Raw genomic sequence first — 15,231 nt, forward strand, 5'->3', positions numbered from 1 at the left:
CGCTATGGAGAAAATATCGATTAATTGACCACGAGTGACACATATTTTCAGTACCCACTGAGATACATTTATTCACCGTACAGTACACATGTAAACAGGTAAGGCACATTTTAGAAGTTCGATTGTTGTTCTTTTACTCCTAGTTAGTTAAGAACAAAATACATGTTGCTCAGTTGTCACTTACTGTTCGTTTTCGACCGTTTTCAAACATAAAATCGTGGCGACAATTTTCCTCAGTCTCTTGTTGTGGCTTGTGTTGATCAGCATCTACCATTATGCTAATAGGGTACTCAGAAGAAGATCGCTCTTTTGAATGCTTTTTGTCTTTTCAAAAAATTGCAACAGCCCAAATTTTACATCATAGCAGTATTATCCACATTCATTTTGAAGCTTTTGGTTGAGTAATTATCCTCTGTGATACTTTGCAGCAAAATAAATTTAGTATATTATACCTCCGTAACAGTGGTGTCTTCCGTTATCCTTTATGCTGCTACCTATCCAGTTTGTATCAGCGCCATTTTGAAAATTGCGCGAAACACGTTTTGAGCACAATTTGAATAAATTCCCGGTGAAAACGGAAATTGGGCCGGCATTCAAACATTTCACGAACTTACCGCATCAGGTACATGTGTGGGTTGTATTTTCCAAAAGGCTGCCGCAATATTTGTCCAGTCGAAATGCACAGAAATTGTCAATTTTACCACGATGTACATGTGAAGAAAACTATACTTGACTTCGCGTCAAACCATGGATTTTCTAACAAAGATAAAACATTCTGGTTTTCTTTATTATGATCCTATCCAGTTGAGGCCGCATAAATTTGATAACTGCGTGAAAAAATGAAGATTTTGAACCCGGCGTGCGGTGGCGATGCGGCTTCTACCGGCGCGCCGTGACCGTTATCGGCAGTGTTACTGTACTCGCGGGACCGAAAATCGTCTGGCCGCGACCGCGTTGGACAGGTGGCCGCTATAGCCTAATTCTTAATGCTTATGTCAATGGGAAAAATCCAAGGGACCGACAAAAAGTGACCACTATGGGCAGGTGGCCGCTATGCAAAGGTGACCGCTAATACAGGTTTGACTGTATGTCTAATAACGTTATTGATGGAAGCCTGATTCTTTTTATATACATGTACTTGATGAGCATTCTAAGAAATCATTGTTTAGTTTACTACTGTCATAGTCATACAATGAATTGTGCCCTTTACTTCATTACAGACATTCACATAAAAAGCATCATCATTCCAAAAGTATTAAAAAAAGCAAGGAAAAAGATCTACCTGCACCAAAATACAAAAGGTATCCATCCATTTCAGCCACCTTACACCTTCTTGACTGCTGATTTGGTGGATAACATATTTAATCTTCCAGATCTTTTTTCAAACAATCCTTTGGTGCTCTCTTGGGTTTTAGCTTAAAACTGCATGACATTGTATGTTTTAAACCGGCATATATAGGAATGGTTGGTGGTGTTATGTGGTGATATGTTATGAATAACTTGGTGGTAGAGGCATGGTGATACAGTAAAATGGGAAATGTTTCAATGGATTTAATTTTGCTATAGGGAGAAAATGGAGTGCGCGGTGGTTTTAAGTTCGTGCCTGAAACTGCTATAATGCAGGGTTTTACTGTAAAGAGGAAATCTTTGCGGTGCTTTCAAGTTTGCAGTGAAGAGGTCGCAGCAAAAAATGCAAACATAAAAGTTTCCCCTTTTACAGTACCTGGTGACAAGATTTATCTTTTTTCTTTATTAAGAAATTGAGCGTATTTTGCATCGTGTTGTAAAGTGATTTCTTCTGTCCTACCGTTTCTTTAGCGAGGAAGTTCTTCACGAAAAGAAGCCCTGGCGTCTGTTACAGTACGGCATCACCAGGTACTCACTATATGCAAGGAACGACCCCAACGTGGAAGAGGTGCTAAAAGCCATACGCACCCAGGAGGTGACGTATGTCGGTATGTATCCGTCATTTTTTCCAAAGCAAATGCAGCTTCAATCTGTTTCTTTTTTGTTATGGCCATGTTGATTTGATATATGGATGACATCTTCTGAGGACCGCAAAACTGATGCAAGAGTGCAAATTAAACAAGTTTGGCAAAAAAATTTCCGAAATATTTTTTTTGCAATTTACAACATCATCTGACTATTGTATTTTCTCATTTTTTACAATTTACAGTATGGCCTATAACTTTTTTTGGGGGGAAACGGAAGAAAATTGATGTTCGTTGATGTCATTCACAATAATCAAATCAACATGGCATTTAAGTGTTAAGCATGTGATGTCACAGCCGCCACACTGGTTGGTTGAACCTGAAAGATTCAGATCTATATATAGCTTTGCATAACTCTCTAAAGACTGTAATTACATTAATTCAAATTTACAAACCTCCAGGTTTAAGTATCCAACATGGCAGACTGTACTTATACGTCACGATAATTCATGAAAGACTGCGAACACCCTATTTCGTTTTCCCTGGAACAGCCTAAATACTAAATGTGGTATCAGCATACCATCATTATCGTATTGCACCATAAGTCTGCCTACAGGAGGTTGACCCTGGTTCACCAAAGACAGCTAAGCCCACAAGTACGGATTCTCACAGAATTTGCTGGCCCACTGTTCTATATTCATGACATTGTATATTTAAGACCTACCATGCAGTTATACAGTAACATTTTAGTAAGCCAAGCTAGAGGGAAAATTGCTAGCAGCTTTGCGCTTCGATCTCGACCTAATCTAGTTCTTTTAACGCAAAGAGGTGTGCATTATGACATGACGTACGCGTAGACATCAGATCTGTCTGCCGCCACTGCTAATGACAACCCTTCGTTTCCGCACAAAATCAGTAGTCTACCCACCTCTGCTCAAGACCCTATTACCATCAGATGAGATAAGATGTCAGCATCACACTAGAGTCACTCAAATCACCATCTTAATTGCTCTACTGTGAGTCACAGCTAAAGCTTGGGATAAGATGGCACAATCTGATCTTATCCAAGAAATGAGAGGGAAGATTCGTTTTTCATGTATGGAGATTAAATTTGACCATGTTCATGTTTACATTGCATATACTAGATAATTATTAGGGCATTTTAGAAATGGCTGTAGAATTGTGTTGTAGACTTTGTTGTTGTTGTTGTTGTCAGTTATAGAAATGCCAAATACTTCTTATTCCATTTTATATGTTTAGGTATCAGGGCTCGAAATACTGGGTGCATGTGCACCCAAAATTGGAGCTGTGCTCCTAATTTTGACTGTTGGGGCACCAGCGCACCTAGATATTTTTTGTAGGCTATGGGGTAGAGGTACTATAATCGTATACTGGTATGCAAAACATCCAAGTACCTGAAAAAGTGGTATAAACTTTGTTGTACTTTGTTTGATGCATGTATTACTGTCTTGTTCGAAATTTTGAAGTTAGCTATAGAATTATAGATTTAAGTTCTTAAGAGCGTTAAACTTTAATATTTTTTGCTGACATTCAGCTTCATTTTATGTGGTGCACCCAAAATTCTTTCTGTGCACATAATTTTTTTGGTTGGGTGCACCAGTGCACCTATTTCCAAAAATGTATTTCGAGCCCTGGGTATAGATGACAGACTAATCATTGCCCACAATCAGTTTCTAATTGAATGTACTTAATTGTTACATTGCAAATTAAGAAGTACAGTCATATAGATAGATACTCCACAGAAAAGAAAAGTAACCCATCTTTAATTACTGATGACCGAATGTATCTACTTAACGTAGTGGGACAGATGTGACTTTAATTGCAGTAATTTTGCATGTGTTGATTACATATCGATCTTCTCACCACAAATTAGAAGTACGTGTACCAGTACCGGTAAATGCCAGGCTTTTTTTCAATTCTTGTTTTCCCTTCTAGTCTGTGATCTTGTAATGGTATAAAATTGGGCTAGCCCTCTTATAAAGTTATAGTAGACGACTTTGGTAGCATCCTGTCCAGCAAATGTTGCATTGCATACGTGCGTATCAAATCCAGGCCATTGGGTTTCGAAGGTGACAATATTCATCACATGCTTGAACGGTTTTCATGACCTCATCATTGACTCCAGCGGCAATAAATAGAGGTTCAAGGTTAAGTCTTCCCATTGGGCCATGGCTAAGTTTAATGCATACCCCAGGTAGATAACCCAATTATTCCAATGTACTGAATCTTTCTACTGATTGGATAGAAGGCCTGTCTGTTACCGGAGAAGCTGTTGAAATTGTTTCTCCTGTCCAGACGAGGGTGGCTACCAATGGTCTAAAGCCCTGCGAAATGAGAAGACTGCGGTTGGCAAATTGACAATCTAGCTTCTGAAAGCTAGCCAGGGTTGATTTACATCTTCCCCACAGTTGCTACACTCAAGAAATACAGATCAAAAGACTCAAAGTGTACATGTTATATACAGTCGGTGACTGTTTGTTTGACACAAGCATATTAAAACTTGTTTTTCTCTGGTGGCATTTCTGGGCTACTACTTTTCACCAGACTACAACATACAAAGCACAGCTGTGGAATAAGGTTACACATGTATACATTATACATGTGTACATGTACAAAATGTAAATACAGTTGGATACTCTCTTTTAAAGTGGAAACACATGCTGTTCTCTTGGACTTCTTTCAAAACTAATGCTACCACTATAGTGCCTCTTGATAACAGAAATACTTTCTACCATCTTCAAGGTAGATTTAAGTGGGAAAGGAGAAAGTGCAAAATGTACAAGTTCAGCCAAAGAATATTCCTTCTTTTTACAAATGTATAATTCATGTCCTTAATATTTTTTATTACACTTTGCAGTTAACACAAAAAAAGGACATTAATTTTTTTCAAGGGTAGTTTGATCAACGTTACAATGGAAATTAAATGCAACTTGATTTTTAGAATAGCAGAAATATTTCAAAAGCCAAATTTGTACCACAATCATGCAACATTTTGACAAACGACGGCTGTCGAGACACAAGTTTAGTGGACACTTAAAGACAGTATGGATCAGATTTGATTTACACCTACGGCAGAAAAACCCATTTTCCCGTCGTGGGATAAGACTTCTATCGTAAAGTGACTTCCTTCAGTCCTGTACACATTTTAGAGTTCGTAATACATGGTGGTTGAGACTGATATTATCTATGCCTGAAGTTTCCTAGGTGTTGTACTGTAAATTCGTTTAGTTTCGCAGGGATTTAATTTTCGGAAGAAATGTAAAGAAAGTTTTTGCGATGTTGTCACAATACCGTAGCACAAAACGCATATTCATGGTGTCATGATTTTACAGTGGAGAGGCGCCACGAAAGTAAAACCACTGCAAATATTTCAAGAGTTATCGTACATCAACTTGAGTGCCTGCCGTGGCTAGCATTGCGTAGGATTGTCATCTACGATAAAGTATGGATGTGTGAAGTTCATCTCTAAACCCATTTGTAACGCAAGTATGTTTGGCTAGTGCTGCAAGACTTAGTGGATTTTTCCATATTCCATATCCATGCATGTAGATTGCTGATAGTGATCATCTTCATATGACACACTGTCTACAGAAAACAACCTCCAGGGTAATTTTAGAACATTATTCCTGGTTGTCTGTGACCCTTTTCATGTCTAGTGAGCGTGAACATCCTGCTTACGTCTGTTGATATCGCATTTGATGGTATCTTCCGAGCAGGTATGAAAACAGGATCCTGAGGGAGTGTAAAATGCTTTATCACTCTTCCACTATTGCTTTAACCTTACAGGATGTTACGGTTCGCTGCCACATCTGACGGTACGAGGCGCAATGTGACGTCTAAACATGCGATTCCAGCTTAAGATAAAAGGCATGCATGCTATTTAACTGTGGCAACATCCCATGAAGCAAATCCACTGTAGTGTAATGTGTTCCTTACAGACTGTTAGAGTAATGCAGCGTTATCTGTGAAATTTGATGGAGAGCTGTAGCATAATATGTAATGGCACCTGAAGTTGAAAATGGGTATGATGTTACTGTCAGAATACTCTAAACATCTATAACTTCTTCACACTTATGTGTTTGTAGTAATGTTGTACCATGAAAAAATGTAACCAGACGTGGAAAAAGATAAACAGGATGGCTGTTAGTGCTACACTTAACAAAAATATTTTTTTTTGTCTTTCTAGTTTTTCTTGTTTTTCTTAATTCGTGGACAAATTTTCTATATTAAGAATTTCAAGAATGAGTTAGAAAGAAAAATTGAAGGATCAGTCAGGTTCCTCCCATGGAAATTCTCACAAGGAACACTCTCCTTATTCTCTTACATTTGTACATTAAGAAACTATTTCTCAACAAGATTTTTAGCCTCACGAATTTCTAGAAATTCATTAGTAGTCTAAATTTCTTGTTTTTATTGATTTCAAGATTATTTCTCTTATGTTTAAGAAAATGTTAGAATTTTTCTCTCCCAATTCTTTAATAATCTTACTTCAAGACGAATTTTCTAAGAAAAAATTACTGAAGAAAAAAAATTCTTAACTGGTGGACGAAATGTTTTTCTCAAACACAGAAAGTTTTCTGTGTTTAAGAAGAAGCAAGACAAATAAGAAAATGCATTTCTGAAAACAATTGGATATTTATCTATCTGTAGGAAATATCTTTTGACATGTACAAATATAAAAAGAACTAGTACTCACACACTCAAGATCATGAAGAAATGCAGATACATGTAGATAAATTATATAATATCAACCTTCTCACTGCTGCCTAACTCTGCTGAGAATTGGGTACGTCAGTGTGCTAAAAGTTAAGAGATAAGCATGTCATGGGAAGTAATATTAGATGATGGCTACTCCTATAAGAGATAGTTTGATCCCTAGATGGAAGGCACTAAACCTGACATCCTGCCAGTGAGATTATAGCATCTGGATGAAAATGAAGGTGTGAAACCTGGACAAGTGTGTGACCTTTGGGGGACTGTACATTTGTCATCCTCCAATCTGCATCACAAAACTGGGTGCACCCTGAACAGGGTATACACATACATATTATTATCAGTAAAGACATACATGTATAGCTGAAGAATGTATGATATATGCACAATTCTTATGTTTTCTTACACACAAGCTACATATCAATAGTTCAAAACTTGTGATGTATTAACTATTATTAGCTAAATGTCATTTTTGAAATTAGATTTAGTCTTATATGAAAAAAACAGTATTGTATGATTGTCACAATCTCTACATTTATGCATTGTAACTTAGAGAAAAAGGTTAAATGTATAACCTTGGTAAAATGTTGTTACATGTAGACCTTAAAGGGCATAAGACACCAATGACATCAACATAAAGAATTTCCTGAAATTACATAAAACATAATATTGTTCACACTTCAGATGTTATTGAACATCGAACCCTCAAAACTCATACCTCCAGCTTTCGATTACATTAATCGGTGACTTGCCCAGTCATGATGTCACAATGATCAACGTGGCAGCCGATTCGGAACTTTGCACTGTGGCTCGGAAAGAACACTATTTTTGCAAGCAAACAAAGTAGATATTGTTGTGCCCTTTGATTGAATGTTATCACCATAAATAAGCACTGTTTGCTCATCAAATAATGTTTTTCGCAAGCCGTGGTGTAAGGTTCCGAACCGGCTGCCGTGTTCATTGTGACGTCATGACTGGGCATTAGTCACTGATTAATGTAATCACCTGGTGAGAAGATCAGATAAGAATAAAGAGCTGGATCCATGGAAGTATGGTTTCTGATGATTCAATGTTAGATAACATCAGAAGGGTGTGTATTTGTTTTAAACGTTACTTTATATTCCTTGAATGATGCTACTTCTATTTCAGATAATAAGAAAATGTTGTATTTTGGTGTCTTATGCCCTTTAACAATAAGATATTTTACACCACTTGCTCTCTGCTCCAAGAGCTATATGTACATGTATCGTCCACTTGAACATCACGACCATAGCATGTCCAGGACAGGAGAAATTAAAACTGCAAGGTCCACTGCAATACCATAACAAGCCACTAGAGGGCTCATCAAGACCTGCCAACATACCAAATATCAAGACAATCCATCCAGGTTATCTTATCCACACACAGACTAGACACACACATCCGAAAACACAACCTTTTTGGCAAAGATATCAATTCCAGATCTAACCAGCACAAATTTTACTCTCATGTGGCCACTCAGTAAGCATGGCATGCCTTTTAAGTTGGCATAGTAATTAAAATTCTAACCACCAGTGACCACGCAATTACAACGTCTGACTTATATGTAAATTAGCCAGACAGCATCATCTATCTTGCAATTGATTTGTCCAAGCATGAGTTTCTTTGACACCCTCAAAGACATGTTTTTTAATTGCATCATATGGTGTATAGGTAAGAGACAACCATTTAGCAATATCAGGGCCAAAAAATTGAAATAAAAACTGCTGAAATCTTTGTGGTAGGAACATTCACTAGCATTTTTTAGCACATTTGCGTAATAACTTTATACTTTTAGGATTTTAAAACCGCACAAAATCGTGCTGTACGATGATCCCCTTAGGTTCACGAGCCTACAAAACTCCGGCCATGATTTTCAGTGAGTTCTCTCATCACAACAACGTCATATTTTTGCATGTTGGACGTTGCTATACATTGACTGTGCTAATGTTGTTCGAACTAATCATGTATAGAAATGACTTTAATAAATTGACTTTTAAAATCCGATTTTTCGGACCCTAATATTGCTTGCCTGGGTTTCCTTAAATATATGTACATGTATTACTTAGAAAAATCCTTTTCCTTTGCTTAATACATGACTTTTTTTTCCTAATCGTTTGTAAGTGGCCTTGACCTTAGTTAGTCAACTGTTTTCCCCTCACATTGAAAAATTGATTCTTTGCCTCTTGTCCAATTACTTTGTGAAGAGAGCTGTTTCTAATGAGTACCAGTGGGAATGGCGTATGCTACTTTCCCTCAGCCAAGTTCAAAATGGAGACCTAAACCTCCTATAGATTTTGTGGACAAATTGCACATAAATGGACCAGTTGGTAAAATCCAGGCTCACAGCCCAGCTTCTAGCTTTAATTCTCTATCTTTTCCCAGTGGGTGAGCTTGCAGGTCTTCTAAATTGTCTAACCTTGTTCCTGACTGGAGAAAATTTGACATTTCTCATGTAATCTCTCTGTCACACCTGTGGCAGACCAATGATAAGATCAATCAATCGACCAATCATCTGCGGGCATCAACTACTGATGCATGGGGTCTGTAGACACCTCTCTAGACACCTCTCTAGACACCTCTCTCCAGGATGCAGTAAGATGATAAGATCTTACATGATGATATCTCTGTGTTAAATTGCCTGGGGAAAATACATGCCAGACTGTTGCATTTCACCTGTAGATCTAGATTTTTTCATGATTGACAGTGTTAGAAGCTGATGATCCTACTAAAAAAGTTTGGTATTTTGAAATTATTCTAATTAGTAAATCTTGAAACATTTGTGCCAGTTTGTGGTGGGTTTATTTTCACAGTGACCTCTCTACCAAGAAATCATAACAAGACAAATCTGGATTTTCATTTGTACACTACTTAAATGCAGGACCGCAAACTTGAAACACTATGTATAACCTCCTTTCCCCTTCTACTGCAAAATGAAATCCCAGCTAAAATAAACAGATTTTACAGTATTCATAACTAGTCTTAGATATTCAGTTTTATTTCATACAGCCATGCAGCTATCTTTAAACATAGGCCTGTATTAGATTTTGAAGAACTACACTGTTCTTGAATTATTCACAGTGTAGACAACTGGAATACAACATTGAAGTTGAAGGTATCAGGTACTTAAATCATTCATTAATTTTTTAGAATGTGCTTACATAACAATTGTCCTTTTTTCAATGATGCTTTGTCACAATGCTTTGTCACAAACATGTACATTCTCCTTACAATATTGTACTACCTGCCCCACAAGTACAATGTAGTTTTATTACCAAGGAATATAATGGTTTTGACCGAATTAATTATTCATATGATAAGAAATACTCTTGCCATAAAAAAGGACTGGAAGGGCAGGTATGAATTCTTTATTTGGTTGATGATATATAATTAATTTGTTATGAGCAATTTTTGAGCTCTTGAGATCAGTAAATTATTATTAATGGTATTATTAACTCAAGTTCAACTCTCAAGGCCAACTAAGGGGTGTATAACCGTGCGAACGTACATACATGTATTCATGATCAGTGTTGACCATATGAACGTACATATTAAGTGCTAAGTGCCTGAAAGTCGAAAATACATTTTGTACACTCGTGACTGTGGAAGAGTGGCTTGGAGAGAAAGTGGCAAGTTATCAAACTTGATGGTGTACAATAAATGAACAGCAAAAGCACACAAAAATGCCAAGAAAACTTTTAAAATGAGCCCTGTATGCATGTGTTTTAACTCACATTTGAGTTTTGAAGATAGTTGGTCATCCTATCACTTCAACTGTGATTTTGCATAAACCTGCATAGAAAGGAAGTCATAAACCTGCATAGAAAGGAAGTCAAACTATATTGGTTGGAAAAATCATTACTACAGTAACTACAGTATATGCAATGTCATGCTTCTGTCATCTGTATGTGTCCTAAGTATTATTTCTTCTCTCTCTTGTTTGTATAGAAATGAAGCCGGGAGGGACCCAGCTGAAACTGTTCATGGAGTTTGAAGACACCAGCATTGGCCTCTTCAAGCCATGGAGGTACTTTATAAATATCCTTAACCACATTTAAGCACTGTGGAAACATGACTGCCTCAGAGGGCACTTAATGGTTGATTAGTTAAGGAACTTGAAAGTTTTGTGAACTCAAAGAGGTTTTCAAGCATGATTGAGGGAATATTATACATGACACGATATTGTTGAATAAAACAAAAGTCAGAGTAGTTTGGGTTTATTTGTTGAAAAATTCACTTATACCACAGACTGCAAGGTTGGTAAAAAAGAGAAGCATAAAAGGAATTGTACATAATGTACAGATCACACTAAATGTACATATATGAACGTCTAATTAAAAATAAGTTTATTTTTGTGACAGCTTTGAAACATTGTGACTATTGCATCCCAAAAGTTTCTTGAATACTCTTGCAATATCTCATACCGTCCGGGTGTCTTTTCGAAAGCTGCATGTTGTGATTGATAAGTAAAGTATGAACGGATTCTATTACACTCAAGGTCATCGTATGCTTCACCTTCACTCAGAAGTCAGGTAGAATAAAGCGATGATGAAAAGGGTAGCCTGCGAAGGCGAGAAGGCACATGTAAATAGATTCGCAAGCAATCAAAGTACCGTGTTGAAGGATGGTTCTCTTTCAATCACTCGGATGAATCAATATTCCCGTCTGGGTACAGAGCTAGAAGCCGTGGCTTCTCCTGTCAAAAAGTGATAGCTTTTTCCTAAACAGGTAGAGTCGGTGTCATACAGGGTAGATCGATCAGTGCCCGGGGTAAAATTTGACAGTCAAAGTCTGATTTGAGGGAGACATTGGGAATATTTACACCAGAGGGGTGATGGGGGTTAGATGGATGTCTGGGGTGGCTCGCAAGGTGTTATGGATATGATATGGATGTGGCAAAGTTTACCTCTGGTTAATAAGTCATTTCAGTAATTGAGGCGCTTCTAGGGTTGTGACTGATATTCGTATGCTTAAGAAGTACTGGAAACCATTTGGACTAGAAGATGAACGTATACAGTGGACAACAAAATTATTCATACTCCTTGTAAATTTGATGGTGTGTTTTTCTCAGGAATGAAATGTGGTACAGTAGCAGTTACTGTAAAATTGGGAACATTTTTTGAATCTATTTGGTGTGCCAAGTGATGATCAAAAATAGAAATGAAAGTCAAGGAAATTTGTATACGTCAAGTTACCTACTAGATAGAAAGACTTAAATGTATATTACTAAGTTGAACACATTAACACAACACTATCCAGTGCCATGATAAGGTCTTTCACAATGCCCAGTACACATGCGCGGCTACAGGAATTGTGGGTAAGGTCAAATATCAAAGGTGATGGCCCCTGAGATGTAAACAAAACCAGTCCAGACATTGTTATGCACTGAAAAAATGATCCAGATGAGAATTATTCACAAGCCAGGGGCCTTCACCTTTGACATATTACCCACAATTCCTGTTGCCACGTATGCGTACTTGGAAGTGTGAAAGAGCTTATTACAATTGATTGCATGCCAGAAGCCTTGACAATCTATCTTTTTCTGCAATTTTTCTGTTTTTATACATACATACATGTATATGAAGGGTTCTCTTTCAAAATATGTGAATTTTATGACTGTTAATCTTTCTTTTGGTAATCACACCTTCCCTCTCTAACCCAGGTGGCCGAGAGACAGGGAGACTCCCCCTGATCACTTCTACTTCACCGACTACGAGCGCCACAATGCCGAGATCGCTGCGTACCACCTGGACAGAATCCTGGACTTCCGCAGGTGCCCGCCCGTATCCGGGCGCTGGTTCAACGTCACAAGTGAGATCCGGTACAAGTCGGAAGACGAGAAACTTCTAAAAACGTTCTTCGTTTCACCAAGTAAGACCTTGCTGCTACATTGTACACCAGACTTATAAACCACACCAAATCGTTCCTTTTTGTAGTTTTGCAATTCCTCTGCTTGGCATGTGTTCCATCCTATATGATTATAGCTCATTACATAGATCTAACAACAATGATAGAATTTTATGATCGGCCAAGTGCAAGATTAATTTAACTTGAGGCGATTATCACAATATATATGTTTATTGTCATGCCAGTATGAATTGATTCAAATTGGTCATCTCTTTTGCATTAATTTATTGCACTGCATGACATTGTTATGATACTTCTCAGATTTTTGAAAAGTAACTGATCTGGAAAATCAAAATGAAAGTCTGTACCCAGATATACATAGCTTCAGGCAGTGTTCATTGCATGTTAGTCAGATCTACTGATTTGTGTGAGTCCAATCCTTCTGTTTTCATCTTGATTTCTTTCTAAATTAAACGTACTTTAAAGAGTCCAAGAACCAAAGAAATAATTTGATTCAGCCTGAGTGGTATGTTTCCACAAGATCAGAAAGATATCACAACCATTTTGTACTTTCCAGTTGGTAATGTGTGCTTCTTCGGTGACTGCTCATACTACTGCAACACGGAGCACATGATCTGTGCCATCAAAGACCAACACATGTTGGAAGGGTCGGTGGCTGCCTACCTCCCACGCTGGCAGGAGGCACCCAGGAAGACATGGAAACACCCATGGAAGAGATCCTACTCAAGAGTCAAGAAGGCTGAGTCAGTTTACATTTTGCTTATTACATGATGATGAATGTCAATGGTTTGTGTAATCATGATTATGTTACATGTACCAGTCCTGTAGGAGCCTGATAAAAGTAAAGGTACATTGTACATTGTAAAGGTATAATGTAGTCCCATAGCCTATTTGGGCCATAGGGGCAGTGGGTTTTTATCCATGGCATGGAGCCCATTCCTCACCTTCCACAGTCTTTTACCTCGCTAACTGAAGTCAGGTACCATTTCACACGTGGGTGGAGTGATGAAAGTCTTGTTTAGTACCTTTCTCAAGGATGCAACATCTAGCCAAGAGTGCCATGAATCAAAACCATGACCTCTTGATCTCATGTCCATTCGATGCCACACACTGTACAATATCAATTTAACTTAATTGTGTAGTCTTCATTTAATCCTATCATTGGTACAGAATTACAAACAGTTGCCTATTCAGCTGCAAGGTACACTACAATGTAATGTGACGATAGCTTAAAGCACTGTTTACTGAATGTTATTAGTATCTAGTATTTTTTTTTATAGTTATACCGACTGTTTTAGTGTTTATGCACAAAAATTGTGTCCAATTTAAAGTAGTCCCATGTGATATCATTTGACCAATCAGACAGCTTCATGTATTTGAAGTCATACATCACCTTACTTGTCTTAAGGTTAAGTCAAGTGAATGTTAAAGTTGTTTGAAGAAGTTTGAAATTGTTTTAAAGACTTAATCACCTTTGAACCTCTCATTCTCCACAGATGGGAGGTGACAGACGGGGAGGCGTTTTGCCGACAGGTCCGGAGCAGTCCGCCATACGACAAAGGGCGACGATTTGGTGACGTTCTAGACCTGACTGTATACGACTTCCTCATGGGTATGTTTACTTTTCATACATCAGAATTATTCAAATCCCATTTAATGGTATGTTTTCAATCCAGATTCGGTGACATTTACTGGTATTCTGCAATGTACTTGTGCCAGTCCTGGTGTTATCATATGTCTTGCATGTAGTTCATAGTATGAAATTTAAGGTTCACATTAAAATGATGATACTGATTGTTAAAAGAACCATGTGATAAAAGGTGACCATCCCTTATTGTAGGTAACATGGACAGACATCACTACGAGACGTTCAAAGCATTTGGCAATAATTCTGCTCCAATCCACTTGGACCAAGGAAGAGCGTGAGTTGATGACATTCTTGCATCTTTTTGACACTATATAATTTGGTAACTTCATTTTGTTCTTGTGCTGACCCCTTTGTGTTCTCTTATGTTATATGTTTGCTAAAAATTAATGGTCATTATGTGGTAGATATGCAAATGCTAGAAACAGATGGTTGTGCAATAAAATTGTCAATTTTGTCTTTTTTGTCTTAGCAATTCAAATGACGTTTGTGTATACATGTACATATATAAGTATTGTATGCTCAACAAGTGTACAACTATGTATTGACATGGTTATATGAAAGCTTGTTTGCATTTTTAACATACCTCTTACGACGATGAAGGTTAGACATCCTAGTAAAAAGATACGCCAAAAAAGCAGTCAGAGTCACTGATGAAAAGTAGTGAATGCTACTTGACTTTTTCCAAAATCGTATCCGCTTTTTTGGCATACTTAAGTTTTAATACATGTACATACAATGTGTAATCTGCTGACACATTTCTTAATGTTGAACACTTTTTCCCTTTCTCCACAGATTTGGCCGCACCACACATGACGAAATCTCTATTCTAGTTCCAATTTACAGCTGTTGCAGGTGACCTTGATTTTTTTGCTATGTACAGAGTTAAATATTCTCTATCTTTATTCCTTCCATAGTTTTGAATGGTCTACGGTTGCTACAGTTATCATTTAAAAGTGGCTACTAGAAAGGAAAAAGCATTATCTGTTTTCGTGTTAATTTAGTGCTATTCTAAGGCTAATTTAGTTGGCATAT

General features: G+C 37.5%; 1 protein-coding gene across 2 annotated transcripts in view; it reads left to right on the plus strand.

Moving 5' to 3' along the window:
• The window catches only part of LOC136439964 (extracellular serine/threonine protein kinase FAM20C-like), a 30,757-nt gene that overhangs the window by 13,154 nt on the left and 2,372 nt on the right, over window positions 1-15,231 (plus strand). The window contains exons 2-9 of one of the 2 annotated variants that reach the window (XM_066435663.1): window positions 1,221-1,301; window positions 1,819-1,955; window positions 10,632-10,710; window positions 12,346-12,554; window positions 13,108-13,294; window positions 14,048-14,163; window positions 14,392-14,473; window positions 14,992-15,051. In XM_066435663.1, the coding sequence (XP_066291760.1) occupies window positions 1,221-1,301; window positions 1,819-1,955; window positions 10,632-10,710; window positions 12,346-12,554; window positions 13,108-13,294; window positions 14,048-14,163; window positions 14,392-14,473; window positions 14,992-15,051 (951 nt within the window). The remainder of the gene's footprint in view (window positions 1-1,220; window positions 1,302-1,818; window positions 1,956-10,631; window positions 10,711-12,345; window positions 12,555-13,107; window positions 13,295-14,047; window positions 14,164-14,391; window positions 14,474-14,991; window positions 15,052-15,231) is intronic. The other variant, XM_066435664.1, reaches the window with a different exon arrangement.

Source organism: Branchiostoma lanceolatum, chromosome 8 (assembly GCF_035083965.1).
Source record: "Branchiostoma lanceolatum isolate klBraLanc5 chromosome 8, klBraLanc5.hap2, whole genome shotgun sequence".
NCBI lineage: Eukaryota > Metazoa > Chordata > Leptocardii > Amphioxiformes > Branchiostomatidae > Branchiostoma > Branchiostoma lanceolatum.